This window comes from Musa acuminata, unplaced genomic scaffold (genome assembly GCF_036884655.1).
Source record: "Musa acuminata AAA Group cultivar baxijiao unplaced genomic scaffold, Cavendish_Baxijiao_AAA HiC_scaffold_360, whole genome shotgun sequence".
In the NCBI taxonomy this organism is placed as follows: Eukaryota; Viridiplantae; Streptophyta; class Magnoliopsida; order Zingiberales; family Musaceae; genus Musa; species Musa acuminata.
Window position 1 is genome coordinate 5,001 of NW_027020613.1, and position 22,500 is coordinate 27,500.

Genomic DNA, 22,500 nt, shown 5'->3' on the forward strand with positions numbered 1-22,500 from the left:
CGATGTGTGATTTGATCAAAATTTTCGTTTTACAGATTCGGACTGAGAAACTGTCATCCCATTCAATCCGATTGGGGTGCCCCCGGCTCTGACATGTGTTTTGGGAGAAGTAAAAGTAACACGAAACTCAGAATTATAGGTGTATTCAATACTTCCAAATGCAAGGGGAATTGATCCATGGTCGATTCCGTATAAATAGGAATTGCTAGTTATACCTCGTGAAAAAACACTTTTTTGTGGAATCAGCTATTCCATTTCTTTATAGAGAGATTCCGTTTAAGCAAGCAAATATAGTATGGTTACAGAAGTCTATCTATCGCATATATGCTTCAAGGGGCATCATGGGATAACCATCGAGGTGAGTAGGGACCTAAAGGATCGAATAGAACGATATATAGACAAGTAAATCCCTTACGAGTCCCAAAGTATTCTTTTAAGGGGATTCATCATTTGACGGGAAGTAGACTACTCAAAAATCCTACATTTTTATTTTGTCATAAGTAATTCGGAAAATGAAAGTAAAAAAAGAAGAATGAATCGTTGGTCCTTAGTGGGAACTTGAGTAAGGAGTAGTTCTTTGTTTGTAGGGTTTTTCGAACAAACTTTTTAAATAAGAAAGAATCCCCTTTTTGAGGTAACTACTTGAGCCGGATGAAAGGAAACCTTCACGTCCGATTTTAAAAGGGGGAATCCAATCCTACAGGAACCTATCTCGATTTTTCTTTTGCTAGGCCCATAGCGAAAAAACCTACTTTCTTACGATTACGAGGTTTATTCGAATATGAAATCCAATCTCGGAAATACAGCATACCACTTTTTTTTACTACCCAAGGCTTCGAGACATTTCGAAATCGAGAAATCTCTACAGGAGCAGGTGCTATCAGAGAACAATTAGCCGATTCAGATTTGCGAATTATTACGGGTAATTCATTAGTAGAATGGAAGGAATTAGGGGAGGAGGGGTCCACTGGAAATGAATGGGAAGATAGAAAAATTAGAAGAAGAAAGGATTTTTTGGTTAGACGCATGGAATTAGCTAAACATTTTATTCGAACAAATGTAGAACCAGAATGGATGGTTTTGTGCTTATTACCAGTTCTTCCTCCCGAGTTGAGACCAATCATTCAGATAGATGGGGGTAAACTAATGAGTTCGGATATTAATGAACTCTATAGACGAGTTATCTATCGGAATAATACTCTTACCGATCTATTAGCAACAAGTAGATCTACGCCAGGGGAATTAGTAATGTGTCAGGAGAAATTGGTACAAGAGGCCGTGGATACACTTCTTGATAATGGGATCCGTGGACAACCAATGAGGGATGGTCATAATAAAGTTTACAAGTCATTTTCAGATGTAATTGAAGGCAAAGAGGGAAGATTTCGTGAGACTCTGCTTGGTAAACGTGTCGATTATTCGGGACGTTCCGTCATTGTCGTGGGTCCTTCGCTTTCATTACATCAGTGTGGATTACCTCGAGAAATAGCAATAGAGCTTTTCCAAACATTTGTAATTCGTGGTCTAATCAGACAACATGTTGCTTCTAACATAGGAATTGCTAAAAGTAAAATTCGGGAAAAAGAACCCATTGTATGGGAAATACTTCAAGAAGTTATGCGGGGGCATCCTGTATTATTGAATAGAGCACCCACCCTGCACAGATTAGGCATACAGGCGTTCCAACCCTTTTTAGTGGAGGGACGCGCTATTTGTTTACATCCATTAGTTTGTAAGGGTTTCAATGCAGACTTTGATGGGGATCAAATGGCTGTTCATGTACCTTTATCTTTGGAAGCTCAAGCGGAGGCTCGTTTACTTATGTTTTCTCATATGAATCTCTTGTCTCCAGCTATTGGGGATCCTATTTCCGTACCAACTCAAGATATGCTTATCGGACTCTATTTATTAACGATCGGGAATCGTCGAGGTATTTGTGCAAATAGGTATAATCCATATAGATATAGTTGCGGAAACTACCAAAATAAAAAGGTTGACAATAAAAAAAATGACTATAGGTATACGGAAAAGAAAGAACCCTATTTTTCTAGTTCCTATGATGCACTTGGAGCTTATCAACAGAAACGAATTAGTTTAGATAGTCCTTTGTGGCTCCGATGGAGACTAGATCAACGTGTCATTGGCTCAAGAGAAGTTCCCATCGAAGTTCAATATGAATCTTTGGGTACTTATCATGAGATTTATGGGCACTATCTAATAGAAGGAAGTGTAACAAAGGAAATCCGTTGTATATACATTCGAACTACTCTTGGTCATATTTCTTTTTATCGGGAAATAGAAGAAGCCATACAGGGGTTTTGTCGAGCCTACTCATACGCTATCTAAACTAAGAAATCAGATTAGGCGATGTTCGTGCCCATGGGAATTCGGGTCTCCCCAATTTCACTGGTATCATAATTTCTGAATTTCTGCGTGAATCAAGATTGAGATTGAGGAAAGGAAGTTTTCGAATCACTAACTCAGGTCCATTGTCGAATCCTACTTAGCAGAATAAATATAAGAGGTACTGTACTTATGGCAGAACGGGCCGATCTGGTCTTTCACAATAAAGTGATAAATGGAACTGTTATGAAACGACTTATTAGCAGGTTAATAGATCATTTCGGAATGGCATATACATCACATATCTTGGATCAAGTAAAGACTTTGGGTTTCCAACAAGCCACTGCTACATCTATTTCATTAGGAATTGATGATCTTTTAACAATCCCTTCTAAGGGATGGTTAGTCCAAGACGCTGAACAACAAAGTTTTATTTTGGATAAACACCATCATTATGGGAATGTACACGCGGTAGAAAAATTACGTCAATCCATTGAGATATGGTATGCTACAAGTGAATATTTGAGACAAGAAATGAATCCTAATTTTCGGATGACTGATCCTTCTAATCCAGTATATCTAATGTCCTTTTCGGGAGCTAGGGGAAATGCATCTCAGATACACCAATTAGTAGGTATGAGAGGATTAATGTCGGATCCCCAAGGACAAATGATTGATTTACCCATTCAAAGCAATTTACGTGAAGGACTTTCTTTGACAGAATATATAATTTCCTGTTATGGAGCCCGCAAAGGAGTTGTAGATACTGCTGTACGAACATCAGATGCTGGATACCTCACACGTAGACTTGTTGAAGTAGTTCAACATATTATTGTACGTAGAACAGATTGTGGCACTATCCGAGGTATTTCCGTGAGTCCTCGAAATGGGATGACGGAAAAAATTTTTGTCCAAACACTAATTGGTCGTGTATTAGCGGACGATATATATATCGGTCTACGATGCCTTGCCACTCGAAATCAAGATATTGGGATTGGACTTGTCAATCGATTCATAACCTTTCGAGCACAACCAATATATATTCGAACCCCCTTTACTTGCAGGAGTACATCTTGGATCTGCCAATTATGTTATGGTCGGAGTCCTACTCATGGCGACCTGGTCGAATTGGGAGAAGCTGTAGGTATTATTGCGGGTCAATCAATTGGGGAACCAGGAACTCAACTAACATTAAGAACTTTTCATACCGGTGGAGTATTCACAGGCGGTACTGCCGAGCATGTACGAGCTCCTTCTAATGGAAAAATAAAATTCAATGAGGATTTGGTTCATCCCACACGTACCCGTCATGGGCATCCTGCTTTTCTATGTTCTATAGACTTGTATGTAACTATTGAGAGTCGGGATATTCTACATAATGTAAATATTCCACCAAAAAGTTTTATTTTAGTTCAAAATAATCAATATGTAGAATCAGAACAAGTGATTGCTGAGATTCGTGCTGGAACGTCCACTTTTCATTTTAAAGAGAAGGTACGAAAACATATTTATTCTGAATCAGAGGGAGAAATGCACTGGAGTACCGATGTCCACCATGCACCTGAATATACATATGGTAATGTTCATCTATTATCAAAAACGAGTCATTTATGGATATTAGCGGGAGGTCCGTGCAGATCCAGTATAGTGTCTTTTTCGCTCCACAAGGATCAAGATCAAATGAATGTTTATTCTTTTTCTGTCGAAGAAAGATATATCTCTGACCTATCAATGACTAATGGTCGAATAAGACATAAATTGTTGGATACTTCTGGTAAAAAAGATAAGAAAATTATTGACTATTCAATAAGACCTGATCAAACGATGTCTAATGGTCATTTGAATTTCATATATCCTTCTATTATCCAAGGGAATTCTTATTTCTTGGCGAAAAAGCGAAGAAATAGATTCATCATCCCATTACAATACAATCAAGAACGAGAGAAAGAACTAATACCCTGTTTTGGTATTTCGATCGAAATACCAAAACAGGGTATTTTACGTAGAAATAGTATTCTTGCTTATTTTGATGATCCACGATACAGAAGAAGCAATTCAGGAATTACTAAATATGGAACCGTAGAGGTCAATTCAATCATAAAAAAAGAGGATTTGATTGAGTATCGAGGACCAAAAGAATTTAGTCCGAAATACCAAACGAAAGTAGATCGGTTTTTTTTCATTCTCGAAGAAGTGCATATCTTACCCGGATCTTCGTTGATAATGGTCCGGAACAATAGTATCATTGGAGTAGATACACAACTCGCTTTAAATACAAGAAGTCGAGTAGGCGGATTAGTCCGAGTGGAGAGAAAAAAAAAAAATATTGAACTAAAAATATTTTCCGGAGATATTTATTTTCCTGGAGAGGCAGATAAGATATCCAGGCACAGCGGCATTTTGATACCACCGGAAACAGAAAAAAAAATTTCTAAGGAATCAAAAAAATGGAAAAATTGGATCTATGTCCAACGGATCACACCTACCAAGAAAAAGTATTTTGTTTTGGTTCGACCCGTAGTCACATATGAAATAGCTGATGGCATAAATTTAGCAACACTTTTTCCTCAAGATCTCCTGCGGGAAAAGGATAATGTCCAACTTAGAGTTGTCAATTATATCCTTCATGGAAATGGCAAGTCAATTCGAGGAATTTCTCACACAAGTATTCAATTAGTTCGGACTTGCTTAGTATTGAATTGGGATCAAGAGCAAAAAGGTTCTCCGGAAGAGGTTCACGCTTCCTTTGTTGAGGTAAGAACAAATGATCTGATTCGAGATTTCATAAGAATTGAGTTAGTCAAGTCCACTATTTCGTATACCGGAAAAAGATATGATAGGGCAAGTTCCGGATTGATTTCCGATAATGGATTAGATCGCACAAATATCAATCCTTTTTTTTACAAGGCCAGGATTCAATCACTTACCCAACATCAAGGTACTATTGGTACATTGTTAAATCGAAATAAGGAATGCCAATCTTTGATAATTTTGTCATCATCCAATTGTTTTCGAATTGGCCCATTCAATGGTTCAAAATATAACAATATGACAAAAGAATCGGATCCCATAATCCCAATTAAGGATTTGCTGGGTCCCTTAGGCACTATTGTACCTAAAATAGCAAATTTCTATTCATCTTACCATTTAATAACTTATAATCAGATCTTGTTAAAGAAATATTTGCTACTTGACAATTTTCAACAGACTTTCCAAGTACTTCAAGTACTTAAATACTGTTTAATAGATGAAAATAGGAGGATTTATAACCCCGATCCATGCAGTAACATCATTTTGAATCCATTCCATTTGAATTGGCACTTTCTCCATCACGATTATTGGGAAGAGACATCTAAAAAAATTCGTCTTGGACAATTTTTTTGTGAAAATGTATGTCTATTCAAATACGAACCACACGTAGAAAAATCTGGTCAGATCATAATTGTTCATGTTGACTCCTTAGTTATAAGATCGGCTAAGCCCTATTTGGCCACTCCAGGAGCTACTGTTCATGGCCATTATGGAGAAATCTTTTACGAAGGAGATACATTAGTTACATTTATATATGAAAAATCGAGATCTGGTGACATAACGCAAGGTCTTCCAAAAGTGGAACAAATCTTAGAAGTACGTTCTATTGATTCAATATCGATGAACCTCGAAAGGAGAGTTGAAGGTTGGAACGAAGGTATACCAAAAATTCTTGGAATCCCCTGGGGATTCTTGATTCAAGCGGAGCTAACCATAGTTCAAAGTCGTATCTCTTTGGTTAATAAAATCCAAAAGGTTTATCGATCCCAGGGGGTACAGATCCATAATAGACATATAGAGATTATTGTACGTCAAGTAACATCAAAAGTGTTGGTTTCAGAAGATGGAATGTCTAATGTTTTTTCACCTGGGGAATTAATCGGATTGTTGCGAGCGGAACGAGCGGGGCGCGCTTTGGACGAAGCGATCTCTTATCGGGCAATCCTATTGGGAATAACGAGGGCATCTTTGAATACTCAAAGTTTCATATCCGAAGCAAGTTTTCAAGAAACCGCTCGAGTTTTAGCAAAAGCTGCTCTACGAGGTCGTATTGATTGGTTGAAAGGCCTGAAAGAGAACGTTGTTCTGGGTGGGATTATACCCGTTGGTACCGGATTCAAAAAATTAGTGCACCGTTCAAGGCAAGACAAGAACATTTATTTGGAAATCAAAAGAAAGAATCTATTCGATTTGGAAATGAGAGATATTTTGTTACACCATAGAGAATTATTTTGTTCTTACGTCCCATTTCCATGAGACATCAGAACAATCGTTTACGCGATTTCATGATTCCTAAGAGCAGATTCTTTTACTTTAACTATCTTTTCACTTTTAACTATCTGTCTTTTAACTTAACTATCTGGTCCGAGTATTGATTTGGTAAAAAAAAAATAAGTAATTAAAAGACATTAATGGTTTGTACCGTGTATCAACGGTTAATTCCCGGTAGAAGGTTCCATCGGAACAATTATTTATTTCAAAGTACCTCGTCTCTTTGTTAAAAAAATAAAAAAGAAAAAACAAAAAGGAAGTGTGGGGAAAAATGACAAGAAGATATTGGAACATCAATTTGGAAGAGATGATGGAGGCCGGAGTTCATTTTGGTCATGGTACTAAGAAATGGAATCCTAGAATGGCCCCTTACATCTCTGCAAAGCGTAAAGGTATTCATATTACAAATCTCACTAGAACGGCTCGTTTTTTATCAGAAGCCTGTGATTTAGTTTTTGATGCAGCAAGTAGGGGAAAAAACTTCTTAATTGTTGGTACCAAAAATAAAGCAGCGGATTCAGTAGCATCAGCTGCAATAAGGGCCCGGTGTCATTATGTTAATAAAAAATGGCTCGGTGGTATGTTAACGAATTGGTCTACTACGGAAACGAGACTTCAAAAGTTCAGGGATTTAAGAGCAGAACAAAAGATGGGGAAACTCAACCGTCTTCCCAAAAGAGATGCCGCAATGTTGAAGAGAAAATTATCTGCCTTGCAAACATATCTCGGCGGTATCAAATATATGACGGGATTGCCTGATATTGTGATCATCGTTGATCAGCAAGAAGAATATATGGCTCTTCGAGAATGTGTAATTTTAGGGATTCCGACGATTTGTTTAATCGATACAAATTGTGACCCCGATCTCGCAGATATTTCGATCCCAGCCAATGATGACGCTATAGCTTCAATCCGATTGGTTCTTAACAAATTAGTATCCGCAATTTGTGAGGGCCGTTGTAGCTATATAAGAAATCGTTGATTATGATTAAGAATAATTAGTTAATTATTTGGGGATTTTATAGATTTATTGGATCGGTTACTATTCTTGAATTAAAAAAAAGAAAAAACAAAATGGAAATGTGGGCATATTGATAATATGTTATGATGTTATGTGATTTCTTGGTATCCTATGTAATTTCTTGATATCCTAAATATACGATTGATGAATACAATTAGTGATTCAAGTTGGTGAGTTGAGAAAGAGATGGTTGAATCAAAATAATTTATTTTTTGAAGTTCAATTTTTGTTAGAGGACCATATGAATGTTATACCATGTTCCATTAAAACACTCAAGGGGTTATACGATATATCGGGTGTAGAAGTAGGCCAACATTTCTATTGGCAAATAGGAGGTTTACAAGTCCATGCCCAAGTACTTATCACTTCTTGGGTAGTAATTGCTATCTTATTAGGTTCGGTGATCCTAGCTGTTCGGAATCCACAAACCATTCCGACCGGCGGTCAGAATTTCTTCGAATATGTCCTTGAATTTATTCGAGACTTGAGCAAAACCCAGATTGGAGAAGAATATGGTCCTTGGGTTCCCTTTATTGGAACTATGTTCCTATTTATTTTTGTTTCTAACTGGTCAGGTGCTCTTTTACCTTGGAAAATTATACAGTTACCTCATGGGGAGTTAGCTGCGCCCACGAATGATATAAATACTACTGTTGCTTTAGCTTTACTCACGTCAGTCGCATATTTTTATGCGGGTCTTAGCAAAAAAGGATTGGGTTATTTTGGGAAATACATTCAACCAACTCCAATACTTTTACCAATTAACATCCTAGAAGATTTCACAAAACCCTTATCTCTTAGTTTTCGACTTTTCGGGAATATATTGGCTGATGAATTAGTAGTTGTCGTTCTTGTTTCTTTAGTCCCTTCAGTAGTTCCTATACCTGTCATGTTTCTTGGATTATTTACAAGTGGTATTCAAGCTCTTATTTTTGCAACGTTAGCTGCGGCTTATATAGGTGAATCCATGGAGGGTCATCATTGACTAGCTTTCAAAATAGTCTTTTTATTATTATTTTTTATTATTATTATTAAGTAAGTTTATCCCAATTCATGCGTGGTTCAAGATAATCCAATTGGTTGGGGAACATAATAACGTATTACTATATGACTTAGAGTTTTAGGAGAAAAGATGGACGGTATTACAGAATTGTAAAAAAAAAAAGAAGGGTTGGGGAGGTTATACTAGATGTATGTAATGTCTATAAGCTCGGACCCCGTCTATGTTTCTAGGAATGATTCTAGAATCCGATTTAATCTAAAAAAAATGCGGGTGGTTTACGTTATGGAAGAAACAAATATATATGTCATATTAGAATGACATTAGATATTCATTAGTTATATAAGGCTATCCCTATCATCCTATATAACATCACTATATTACATAATTACATGCTATTACTTAATTACATGCTATTACTTAATTACATACTATTACTATTTTTATAATCATAACTTCTACTCTGTAATCATAATATAATCCTATACATAATATAAAATATAATCCTATACATAATATAATCCTATAATGATAATATAATATAATAATAATATTAATATAATAATAATATAATAAATATAATAATAAATAATAATAAATAAATAAATAAATATAAGTAAATAAATATAAGTAATAAAATAAGTATTAGTTAACATTAATAATTAGTTTAATAGTTAATATTAATATAAGTATTAATATTCATATGTAAAATATCTAAGTATCAATTAAGTATTAGTTAATATAATCATTTATAATTATATTATCGATAATTATTAGTATTAATTATTACTATATATTGATATTGGTACTACTACATACTTTTATATTACTACATATTGATATATTGATATTGATTTGTATTGGTATTAATTTGATTGATATTGATTGCAGCTCACACTGCATTTAGTCACACTCCATTTAGACGGATTTCAATATCAGTCCTTCTATTTTGTCTGTGATTGTGGATTGAATGAACAAAGAGATGAACTCAAGAATGGTGTAGTAAAGAACGAAGAATTAAATGAAAGAGTGGTTCGAAACAAAGAAATACAATAGTTAGAACTGTATGCATATGGATTTACAAAAACTCCATTATGGGTAAAAACGAGATAGTTGTGACGATTCAGTTCAGTAATTTAGTAATATTATCATTTCAATTCGGAGTTTTTAGTTACTTCGGACCGCTGGATCTTAATGATAAAATGAGTAATAATTCATTGGTTGATTGTATCATTAACCATTTCTTTTTTTTTGTGCGAGGAACTTACCATGAATCCACTGATTTCTGCCGCTTCCGTTATTGCTGCTGGATTGGCCGTGGGGCTTGCTTCTATTGGACCTGGAGTTGGTCAAGGTACTGCTGCAGGCCAAGCTGTAGAAGGTATTGCGAGACAACCAGAAGCAGAGGGTAAAATACGAGGTACTTTATTGCTTAGTCTAGCTTTTATGGAAGCTTTAACAATTTACGGACTGGTCGTGGCGTTAGCGCTTTTATTTGCGAATCCTTTTGTTTAATCCTAGAAATAAATAGAAAAAAGTACCTTACATACTTTTTTCTTATTTTATTAACTTTAACTTGGAATTGCCCTTTGCTTCTTCGAATTATATTTACACTTTACTTATAAATTACTTATTTGTTGAGACAATACGCCAGGAAGGGCTGATTTGAGGATGAGGAATTACCAGATTCGCTTGCTTTCTTCCTTTCTGTCCTTAGCTTAGTACAATAGAAAACTTTTTTACTTTCATTGTTCGAAGCGTTTCAACAAACGAAATAGTTATCAATTGATATGAGATCTAAGACCTAAGTAAAGTATCTTATTGGAAACTTCTTGAAAACTTAAAAAATAATAAATTTCAAACAAATGATTTAATCTATTGCCATTAAATAAAGTGGAAATGAAATTAATAAAAAGAAATCGATCAAAAAAAGGCGAGTGAAGTGATACAAAAAGAACTCTGTTCTTTGTTAGTCCTATCCATAAGAGAGGGGAGCATATGAAAAATGTAATCGATTCTTTCGTTTCCTTGGGTCACTGGCCATACCGCCGGGAGTTTCGGGTTTAATACCGATATTTTAGCAACAAATCCAATAAATCTAAGTGTAGTGCTTGGTGTATTGATTTATTTTGGAAAGGGAGTGTGTGCGAGTTGTGTATTTCAAGAATAGGTTGGATCCATCCAGCTGCACTTTATTTATGGTATTTATAGGAGAAATAGGAAAAAGGTGCACGATCTCGACGAATTACTTCTGAATAAATTAAGAAATCATATGTAAGAACCATAGCATTTCGTGACTTATTGGTAAATCCACTTTGATTCTCTATCAACCAATAATGTGAGACCATTAACATGGTTAAAGCTAAATTGTTTAAAGTCCAGGTAAAACATGGTACTCTTTCTACCACTTCTACCACTACGTTAGTAACGAAATGGTTAAAAAAAAAATAGTTGGTAATTTATTTGATTTGATATAGAACACTCATATCGATAAAAGAATTTGAACCATTTACTAGAAAAATGAGCACTTTGCTTTTTTTATCTAATGCCGAAATGACGACCTATGTATAAAAAAAGAGGAATTTTTGGACTTGAAGAAACAAATAAAAAATATAATAATTATTATTTTCATTTTTTTAAAATGAAAAATGAAATAGAATTCTAAAAATGAAAATGATAAATAAAATACAAAACAAATATAAATAAAATACAAATAAAGAAACAACTTTGCTGACAATTCTAGATTTTTGTCTGGTCTAGTCGGAAGAGTCCTCCTGATATTCTGGTCTTGTATCAGTTTTGACATCTTTGAATACAAACAGAAAAGAGAGGGTAGGCTCATTACATTAAAAAAGATATGGGAATACCCACACCATAAATAAAACATTAAAAAAGATATGGGAATACCCACACCATAAATAAAATAAATAATTGAGCGTGAGAGCCAAATGAATCGAAAGATTCATGTTTGGTTCGGGAAGAGATCATGGAAGTTTTGAAATTAATGATAAGATAATCTACTTTCATTAAATGATTTATTAGATAATCGAAAACAGAGGATTTTGAATACTATTCGAAATTCGGAAGAATTACGTAAAGGGGCCATTGAGCAGCTCGAAAGAGCCCGGGCTCGCTTACGTAAAGTGGAAATGGAAGCAGATGAGTATCGAATGAATGGATACTCTGAAATAGAACGAGAAAAACAAAATTTGATTAATGCCACTAGTAATAGTTTGGAACAATTAGAAAATTACAAAAATGAAACCCTTCAGTTTGAACAACAAAGAGCGATTAATCAGGTCCGACAACGAGTTTTCCAACAAGCCTTACAAGGAGCTCTAGGAACTCTGAATAGTTGCTTGAATAGCGAGTTACATTTCCGTACGATCCGTGCTAATATTGGCATTCTCGGGGCCATGCAAGAAATAACTGATTAGCCCTTCTTTTTTTAGTTATAGTTTAGGCATTATTTTTATCTTTTCCTTCCTAAAAAGAATAAAGAAACACTAATGGTAACCCTTCGAGCCGACGAAATTAGTAATATTATTCGTGAGCGTATTGAACAATATAGTAGAGAAATAAAGATTGTGAATACCGGTACCGTACTTCAAGTAGGCGACGGAATTGCTCGTGTTCATGGTCTTGATGAAGTAATGGCAGGTGAATTAGTAGAGTTTCAAGAGGGTACAATAGGCATTGCTCTGAATTTGGAATCAAATAATGTTGGCGTTGTATTAATGGGTGATGGTTTGATGATACAAGAGGGAAGTTCCGTAAAAGCAACAGGACGAATTGCTCAGATACCTGTGAGTGAGGGTTATTTGGGTCGTGTTATAAATGCTCTGGCTAAACCTATTGATGGGAGAGGTGAAATTTCAGCTTCTGAATCTCGGTTAATTGAATCTCCTGCCCCAGGTATTATTTCTAGACGTTCTGTATATGAGCCTCTTCAAACGGGGCTTATTGCCATTGATTCGATGATCCCTATAGGACGCGGTCAGCGAGAATTAATTATTGGGGACAGACAGACCGGCAAAACAGCCGTAGCCACAGATACGATTCTCAATCAAAAAGGTCAAAATGTAATATGTGTTTATGTAGCTATTGGTCAAAAAGCATCTTCTGTGGCTCAGGTAGTGACTACTTTCCGGGAAAAGGGGGCGATGGAATATACTATTGTGGTAGCCGAAACGGCGGATTCACCTGCTACATTACAATACCTCGCTCCTTATACGGGAGCGGCTCTGGCTGAGTTTTTTATGTATCGTGGACAACATACTTTAATAATTTATGATGATCTCTCCAAACAGGCACAAGCTTATCGCCAAATGTCTCTTCTATTAAGAAGACCTCCCGGTCGTGAAGCTTATCCAGGAGATGTTTTTTATTTGCATTCACGACTTTTGGAAAGAGCCGCTAAATCAAATTCTAGTTTAGGTGAAGGAAGTATGACCGCTTTACCGATAGTTGAGACTCAATCTGGAGACGTTTCAGCTTATATTCCTACTAATGTAATTTCCATTACAGATGGACAAATATTCTTATCTGCCGATCTATTCAATGCTGGAATCCGACCTGCTATTAATGTGGGTATTTCCGTTTCCAGAGTAGGATCCGCAGCTCAAATTAAAGCCATGAAACAAGTAGCCGGCAAATCAAAATTGGAACTAGCGCAATTCACAGAGTTAGAAGCCTTTGCACAATTCGCTTCTGATCTCGATAAAGCTACTCAGAATCAATTGGCAAGAGGTCAACGATTACGCGAGTTGCTTAAACAATCCCAATCAGACCCTCTCGCAGTGGAAGAACAGATAGCTACTATTTATACCGGAGCGAATGGATATCTTGATCCGCTAGAAATTGGACAGGTAAAGAAATTTCTCAGTCAGTTACGTAGCTACTTAAAAAACAATAAACCTAAATTTCAAGAAATTATATCTTCTACCAAGACATTCACCGAGGAAGTAGAATTTCTTTTGAAGGAAGCTATTCAAGAACAGATCGAACTGTTTTTACTTCAGGAACAAACATAAATTTCTTACTTTTATTCTATTCTTGGTATATTCTATTCTTAGTACAAGAGTAATCATTGAGAAATAGTTCTGATTCGAATGATTCAAAAAGGGTTTCTTAGTATAGCCATTTTTAAAAAGTATAGCCATTTTAAAAATAGATGGAAATAAATTGCGTCCAATAGGATTTGAACCTATACCAAAGGTTTAGAAGACCTCTGTCCTATCCATTAGACAATGGACGCTTTTCATTCCTATTTTATTTTTTTGTATTCTTACTTTCTTTTGTTCGGATAAAAAATCAAATTACACGGAAAATATTTTAGGGAATAAAAAAGAATGCATATCTAAATTGATGGTGCATGTATGTATAATACATAATAAGATGTATAATACATAACATAATAAGATGTATAATACATAATAAGAAATATGGAGCGGGTAGCGGGAATCGAACCCGCATCGTTAGCTTGGAAGGCTAGGGGTTATAGTCGACGTTGCTTGATCACTTTTAACGTCTCTAATTCAAAACCGAACGTGAAATTTTGATTTCATTCGGCTCCTTTATGGAAGATTGATGTATTCCTAGAGAAAATTAGATCCATAACATCTATGTCAGCCTTTCTGTCTGAATGTATCCCAAACTACTCGCTTACTAGATGATCCCTCTAGAGGAGAGGGATTATACCAAATCCGTCTAGTCTAGTTACTTCGTTCCCTATTTCCACTCGCAGGATCCCGAGGAAAAGAATTTGGTTTCCACCGAGCTGAAACAATATGCTGATGGTTCTAGTAAACCAAAACCACCCTTTTCTAGCTTGTTTGGCTTCAATTTCCCTTTTACAACACCAAAATTTAAGATCTAGTTACGATTGGAAATAAACTTTTGTATCTTCATCCATAGATCCTTTATTCATACTCATTCGATTGGAAGAATTGATCCAATTCAAAAAAAATTATGTTTCACGACTCCATATACATAATCCAATTTTCTTATTCAATTTCGAAAATAGAATTTCTAATTGGACTTTGGATACAAATCGTGAGAATGTATGTTCTTCCTCAAATATGCTATTGAGAGGTAAAGGATTAAACCCTTTTAAGAAATAAAGTTTTTGATCGGAGTATGCAAAAAACCGAGAGACCCCTTAACTTTTTAAGTTGTTAATAGAACGAATCACACTTTTACCACTAAACTATACCCGCTACATATACATTATTGTATATGAATGGACTATTTGTCGAACAAGGGAGTGAGACGCAATCAAGATAGCATTAAAATTATAACGTTGACACATATTTAGTCCCGCCAGCCAGGGACTTAAAAGGCGAAGAGCACAAAGCTTTTCTAAATAACATATATAAATTTAAAAAACAGTATAAAGTTATACTTATACTTTTCCTTTGCTGGATTGCTGGCATTCTCAGTCTGTCTGAAGGGGTCATTGAAGCTGGACAAAAAAAGAGGTACTGGCCCGGCCAGTACTTAACTAGGACCAGGCCGGGAGAATAAACCTTTCGTACAAAATTAAAGAAGTAAGGTTTTCTTTCTATTGGAGATACCTGTTTCGAATCTTATCTAAATGGAATTCTTGATCAAATTCGTTCTTGACTTACTCTTAACTTACTTAAATGAAACTTAAATTAAATTACGTAAATGTAAATTAACTTAAATATAAATATAATTATATAATTACTTATATAATTACATTACTTAAATTATTAAAATTAACTTAACTTAATATAAATATAATTATATAATTATAATTATATAATTACTTAATTATATAATTACTTATAATATAATATTATTATAATATAATATTATTAATTACTTAATTATATAATTACTTATAATATACAATTACTTATAAAATTACTTATAATATAATATTATAATATTTAATATTATAATATTTAAGAAATTTTTTATTACATAAAAAAAACCTTTAATTTGTTTTTTCTTTACTTTAATTGAAAATAAAATTTCAATTCCTTTAACCTTTAAATTTAGATTAGAATTTATTAATAATTTTAATTTTTAATTATTCACTTTTTATTTTTTTTTTATTTCATCTGTAATGAAATCTATTCTATAATTAGAAATTTTAATAGAATGTTTCATATTTCTAATGATAATGTTATAATTATAATGTTTAATATCTTTCTTAAATTATAATGTTTAATATCTTTCTTAATAAAAAATATTATATTAATGTCTTTCTTAAACTTAATAATTAATATCTTAAAAATTAAAAATTTTTTCTTTTTTATTATTTTCTTTTCTTTTTTTATTTAATTTCAATTTAAATTGAAATAGTTAATTTCAATTTCATTTGAAATTTTATTGAAATTTCAATTTTATTTAAATTGGGAGAGATGGCTGAGTGGACTAAAGCGGCGGATTGCTAATCCGTTGTACGAGTTATTCGTACCGAGGGTTCGAATCCCTCTCTCTCCGCCCGCTCTGATTACTTGATACTTTCGATTTCGAAGGAATTTCGATTCCTTTATTTTTTTATAGGTAAAGTGAATATATGGAATAGATAAAATAATAAGAAAAAATTAGAAAAACAAAGAAAACTCAATTTTTTTTTATTCCTCACGTCCAGGATTACGTCCCGGATCATTAGATAAGAATCCGAAGATGAAGAGAGAAACAAAGAATATCACTACTGTGTAAACAAAGAGTTTGAGAGTAAGCATTACACAATCTCCAAGATAAGATCATTTTAGAAAAAGGGAATAGATTACCTATTTTTTCTTTTTACCACATATACTATTTTGTTTGATTTGACATCATACCCCCCAAAATGGAGTTTTTTGATTTGAAAAGAAAAAGAAAGTCACTTTTACGAATTTCTTTGTAATAAGATTTTTATTCCTTCCTCACAAAAATTTTCTTGTCATATCGACAATTAGGTATTGTAGGGGACCTAGACCTAATAAACTCCTTACTCACTGAAAGGTCAGAACGAGTAAATAAACTGATCAAAATTCATCTCCGCGGTTACTCAATATACAAGAATTTCCATTTTTTAATCGAGGGTTTATAATTCTAATGTAAGACTTAGCCGATCTTATCCATTTTTATAATTTTTTTTGTCGAATAAATCATGAATGGATTTGGCAAAGTATTAAGGATTTTATCGAAAACTTACAGCAGCTTGCCAAACAAAGGCTAAGAGAAAAAAGAGAACAGGTATGACAGGCATCACATCTACGATTGGATTGAAAACGGCATAAGCTTCAGGCAATTTGGCAAAGAAAAAACTATTCGAATAAAGGACAGAATTAAGACAGATACAGATTAAGCTAAAGATATTAAACATAACAAACATTTCGTTCTTGTAGATTAGATAATTTTATTTTGATTGAGTTATTTTTATAAGGGAAAAATGAAAAAGGCAAGTCAAAAAATCCTTCTTTTTTTTTGAACTCTCCCAAATCAAAAATCCTTCCTTCCATTCTCAAATGAGAATACAAGGAATTCTACTTTCATACATTATCTTAATTGAATTCTATGTAATGATCAATTAACTTTTTTGATTCTATATCTAATCTACATGTGTTGAATCCTAGCAACAAACAAAATACCCCATATGTTTTTATTATGTATTATGTATTTTTTTGGGGGGGGGGATTGACGAATAACTAATTCTAATAATAGTCTTGACTAGTGCCAAACAGGAAAAATGGGGCGTGGCCAAGCGGTAAGGCAGCGGGTTTTGGTCCCGTTATTCGGAGGTTCGAATCCTTCCGTCCCAGATCGTTTCCATCAGAAACAAAAGATGGGATCACATTGTATCCCACATAAAACGGAAAAATCTTAAAGAGAACAACCTTTTCTTTTGTTCTGAATTCTTAGAATGTCTTTTGTTCTGAATTCTTAGAATGAATTCTTAGAATGGATTCTTAGAATCCATTTGATTTATCACAAGCATAATAAAGTGTCAAATACAGGTGGAAGTTTTTTTGAATAAAAAAAAGAGAAATTTGGGGTCTATCATTCACATTCATAATATGCTCGTACTATTGTTATATTCATTATGTCCCATATTCATGAAATATGAATTCTAAATATGAATTATAATTCTCACATGATGCATTCCGAATTGAAGCGTGAAACAAAAGCATCTCTATTCCCTTCCACACAAAGCCTAAAGTCAAAAATAGGGTATCCCAATTTCACATTCTATGTGAAGACTAAAGAGTAGGGAGTTTGTCGTACTAATTTCATCACTGGTTTTAAAACTTCTAAAGCTGTGCTGTGGCGTGGGAAAAAATAGGATAAAAATTGTCTGAATTCCATTTCTTTCTATCTTATATCTTAGATGCCTCAAATGAAAATAATTGTAAATCAATGTAACGTAGCGATTGGGGGGAAATTTTGATATTCCATATATTTTAACTTGATTTTATGGAATTGATGGAAAAATTGTTGAACCTGAAGTAAAACAAAATCTATATAAACTAAAATAAACAAGGCCTACGCTATGCCTATATGTATGATATAATTGTGTATTGTTATTATATTGTTGTATTTCAATAACAATGTTGTTGTATTTCAATAACAATGTTGTTGTATTTCAATAACAATGGCCTTTCACTTAAGTGAAAAGAATTTGTGGAAGGGGATCTTTGATTTTAAAAATATCCATGATTACCCCCAGTAACAATATTCAGATTCTTTCTTTCAGATGAAAGAAAGAATAAGGATCTTAATGTTGCCGTACATGAGACCTTTTCTATTTCATACTCATGAAAATAGATAAACTAGATTATCAATTTACTTCTTTGGTTAAAAGAAAACCAATTGATAATTCAATTGAACATGGTAAAATTTATGTCTCCTTAGGGAATGAAATATCTGCTAAAAATTTTTAGCTACTCATTGTGATTGCGTCGACTTGGTGATTGAATTAGAGATCCAGTTTAGTCATGACTAGAAAACATAGTTCCAGTCATGATGTTGAAGTCGGAGATTTTTAAAACATTTTTTTATGAACTCTTGGTTGGTACTCGAAGAAATATGATAAATCAATAGTATCTAGAAACTTACGACCTTTTTGTTTTTTGGTCATTGGAACAGTTTATTTGACTAATAATTTATTTTTTTCCGGGATTGGAAATATATTAAATTAAAGGATTTGAGGTTTATAGTTTTTTTGTTCTAGAAAAATAGATTCTGCATTTCATGATTGATCGTCCCGAACAATCTGTTGGAGATGTAAAGTAAATAAGTCTTAAGCAAACATCTTTCTTAGAAATACGTTTCATTCATATGATAGAATATCGAGTTAAAGAAATTGGATCCTTGCTGAGCTTTCTCCGGATAAATACAATACTTATCTATCCATAGAATACTTATCTATCCATAGGTATAAAGTATAGACTATTATATAGTTCCCGTTGTTCCCATCGAGCCAATGACTATTCATGATTACATATTAAATCAATTCCATTGCGGTTTGAAATTAAATTGAATTCTAAATTAGAGGAATGTTATGGTAAAACTTCGTTTGAAACGATGTGGTAGAAAGCAACGTGCGACTTGAAGGACATGATCCGCTGTGGATTTTTACATCCACCATTTTCTATACAAATGAAGATGCTCTTGGCTCGACATAGTTTGTTCTGTTCCATTAGGAATCTAATTTTTCTTAGGTTGATAGTACATGATGGAGCTCGAGCGGAAAGGATTGATTCATTTATCAAGGGGAAGAATCTAGGGTTAGTGCCAATCAATCAATAAGTTAGACCAGCTTTGTAAGTATATCCTTAAAATATAAAATAATCGGAATTGATAAAACTATTTCGATCAAAAAAAAGTGTATCACAGAGGAATCAATTCTTCGTATTCTATTTCTATGGGTATTCTATTTCTATAGAAAGAAATAAAAAAAACAAAAGGTATGTTGCTGCCCTTTTGAAAGGAGTAAGGATCACCGAAGTAATGTCTAAACCCAATGATTTTACAAAGCAAAGATAAAGGATTCCGAAACAAGGAAACACTATTTTCAATTGTCTCAAAAATTGGATCAGAATTAGGAATAAAAATAGATTCGAGATGAGACAAACAAAAGAGGTTAGAGACGGCTCAAGAAATGTCTAAGGATTTCCCTTCGAATTCTGTCAGAATTACCCAACTTGAGTTATGAGTACGAATGAAATTTATTTTTTTTTTTTTTTTAGGAAGAACAAAATAATAATAATGAATTAGACTATGATTTGAGTCATTATTTTGTGTTTACTATTTGATATTATATACAGAAAGATATACCGAAATAAAAATAATTTTTTCTCGAGCTCGAGCCGTATGAGGAGAAAAACCTCCTATACGTTTCTGGGGGGGGATTGTTTATGTACATCTATCCCAATGAGCCATCTATCGAATCGTTGCAATTGATGTTCGATCCCGAAGAGAAGGAAGAGATTTTCGAAAAGTGGGTTTTTATGATCCGATAAAGAATCAAACTTATTTAAACGTTCCCGCTATTCTATATTTCCTTGAAAAGGGCGCTCAACCTACAGGAACTGTTTATGATATTTTAAGTAAGGCAGAATTTTTTAAAGAAAAAACCTCGAGTTAATTAAAAGAAAAAACAACAAAATTAATAAAAAAGGGGGGAGATGATTAATATAAAATCTATCTTTGTATAATTTTTTACTTACAATTTTTTACCTAAAATTTTCCCTTTTCTTGCTCTATTCATACTTAAATTTACTTTTTTCTTGTTATAGGAATCCACCAACAAACAAGGGATTAATCTTGCTTATTGTACCTCTATTGATTGAGTAAACCCGAGATTTTTTCTTTATCTTTTCCTTATTTTTTTCCATCAAAATTTCTTATTTATGTTGTGCCAACCCAATACAAATCCTTATTTTATTTACTTTATTTGTTATTTGTTTTCTCAACATTGCATTCATATTGACAATGGTGTATCGAACAAATATAATTGATCATAGATAAATTAATTGATCATAGATAAATAAATCTCTTTATCCAGACCCCATATTGGGTTTTAACTTCACTTTTACTCAAATAATGGGTTTTGCATTGTTGGGTTTACTGTCATATAAGACGTATTTTGGAATTTAACTTAACAAAAATAAAAAATTGATAAAAAACTGGTAGGTCTGTCACAATTTTAGCATCTCTTTTAGGAATCTGGTGTTTTTAAATATGATCTGTACATTTTCTATTTATTTTGTATAATCGATCATAAAACATAAAATATTTTTTTATTTATTATTAGTTCAATGTTTTGATGGGGTCGTGCAGTGCAATTTAATGGATTTTTCATTTTTATCGTATCTACATATCCTATTTATTTTATTTTATTCGGGTTGCTAACTCAACGGTAGAGTACTCGGCTTTTAAGTGCGACTATGATCTTTTACACATTTTGATGAAGCAACAAATTCGTCCAGACTATTGGTAGAGTCTATAAGACCACGACTGATCCTCAAGGGTAATGAATGGAAAAAGTAGCATGTCGTAATAAAAAAAATTTCTTATTTTATTAAATATTTTATTAAAAAATTACAAATTCAAATGAAAGTGGAACTTTTAGTTTATCCTTACTGGATCGCTACAAAAATAAAAAATTTTTGGAAGGGAAGGGGACAAAACAAATTCACATTTACAGTTGGGTCTAGTGAATAAATGGATAGAGCCTATGGTTCCAATTTTGGTAAAACAAAAAGCAACGAGCTTATGTTCTTAATTTGAATTGAACGATTACCCGATCTAATTAGACGTTAAAAATAGATTAGTGCCTTATACGGGAAAGGGTGAGTTCTCCTGTGGGTGGACCATTGATTCTTTTTCCTTTTTTTTTAATAAATCCTAACTATTCTTTATTATGGATTAGAAACGGATGTGTAGAAGAAACAGTATACTGATAAAGAGAATAAATTCCAAAGTCAAAAGAGCGATCGGGTTGCAAAAATAAAGGGTTTGTTATCCTCTTGTAATTATAACGAAGATAAACAACGAAGATAAACCAATTCGATAGAAAAAGAGAATAAAAAGATCTATTGATTGGACTCCCTGTTTCCTTTTCGGGGTATATATTTTTATTACTATTGTATTCTATATACATAATAGAATACAAAATACCCTGTTTTGACCATATTGCACTATGTATCATTTGATAACCCAATAAATGCCTCCTACCCCTGCTTCAAGTGGAAATGTAAATGGAAGAATTACAAGGATATTTAGAAAAAGATAGATCTCGGCAACAATACTTTCTATATCCACTTCTTTTTCAGGAGTATATTTACGTATTTGCTTATGATCAGGGTTTAAATAGTTCAATTTTTTATGAACCCGTGAATTTTGGGGGTTATGGCAATAAATTTAGTTCAGTACTTGTGAAACGTTTAATTATTCGAATGTATCAACAAAATTATTTGATTTATTCGGTTAATGATTCTTACCAAAATCGATTCGTTGGGCACAACAATTATTTTTATTCCCATTTTTTTTCTCAGATGATATCAGAAGGTTTTGCAGTCATTGTGGAAATTCCATTCTCGCTGCAATTAGTATCTTCCCTTGAAGAAAAAAAAATACCAAAATCTCATAATTTACAATCTATTCATTCAATATTTCCTTTTTTAGAGGATAAATTATCGCATTTAAATTATCTGTCAGATATACTAATACCTCATCCCATCCATATGGAAATCCTGGTCCAAATCCTTCAATCCTGTATCCAGGATGTTCCCTCTTTGCATTTATTGCGGTTCTTTCTCTACGAATATTATAATTGGAATAGTCTCATTACTCCGAAGAAATCTATTTATGT

The 22,500-nt window shown here is 33.3% G+C and overlaps 2 protein-coding genes and 2 non-coding genes across 4 annotated transcripts in view; 3 read left to right on the plus strand and 1 right to left on the minus strand.

The window, feature by feature from the left end:
- Positions 1 to 1,943, plus strand: part of LOC135658155 (DNA-directed RNA polymerase subunit beta) — a 6,677-nt gene extending 4,734 nt beyond the window's left edge. Inside the window, exon 1 of the mRNA XM_065176086.1 lies at positions 1 to 1,943. This exon is cut by the window's left edge and continues 4,734 nt beyond it. The gene's annotated coding sequence lies outside the window, so the exon portion shown is untranslated.
- A 5,296-nt stretch (positions 1,944 to 7,239) lies between these two features.
- LOC135658156 (ATP synthase subunit a, chloroplastic) lies at positions 7,240 to 14,892 on the plus strand. Its single transcript, XM_065176087.1, has one exon. It carries the CDS (start codon positions 7,908 to 7,910, stop codon positions 8,649 to 8,651), a length of 744 nt encoding a protein of 247 aa, XP_065032159.1. The 5' UTR covers positions 7,240 to 7,907; the 3' UTR covers positions 8,652 to 14,892.
- On the minus strand, positions 13,852 to 13,923 carry TRNAR-UCU (transfer RNA arginine (anticodon UCU)). The gene has a single exon. It is a non-coding gene; the product is annotated as a tRNA-Arg (tRNA).
- Positions 14,893 to 16,051: 1,159 nt separating the features above from the next.
- TRNAS-GCU (transfer RNA serine (anticodon GCU)) lies at positions 16,052 to 16,139 on the plus strand. Its single transcript has one exon. It is a non-coding gene; the product is annotated as a tRNA-Ser (tRNA).
- The last annotated feature ends 6,361 nt before the right edge of the window (positions 16,140 to 22,500 follow it).

Excerpts from the sequence above, each read along its gene's own strand:
- LOC135658156 (XM_065176087.1), top strand. The coding sequence starts at position 7,908 with ATGAATGTTATACCATGTTCCATTAAAACACTCAAGGGGTTATACGAT.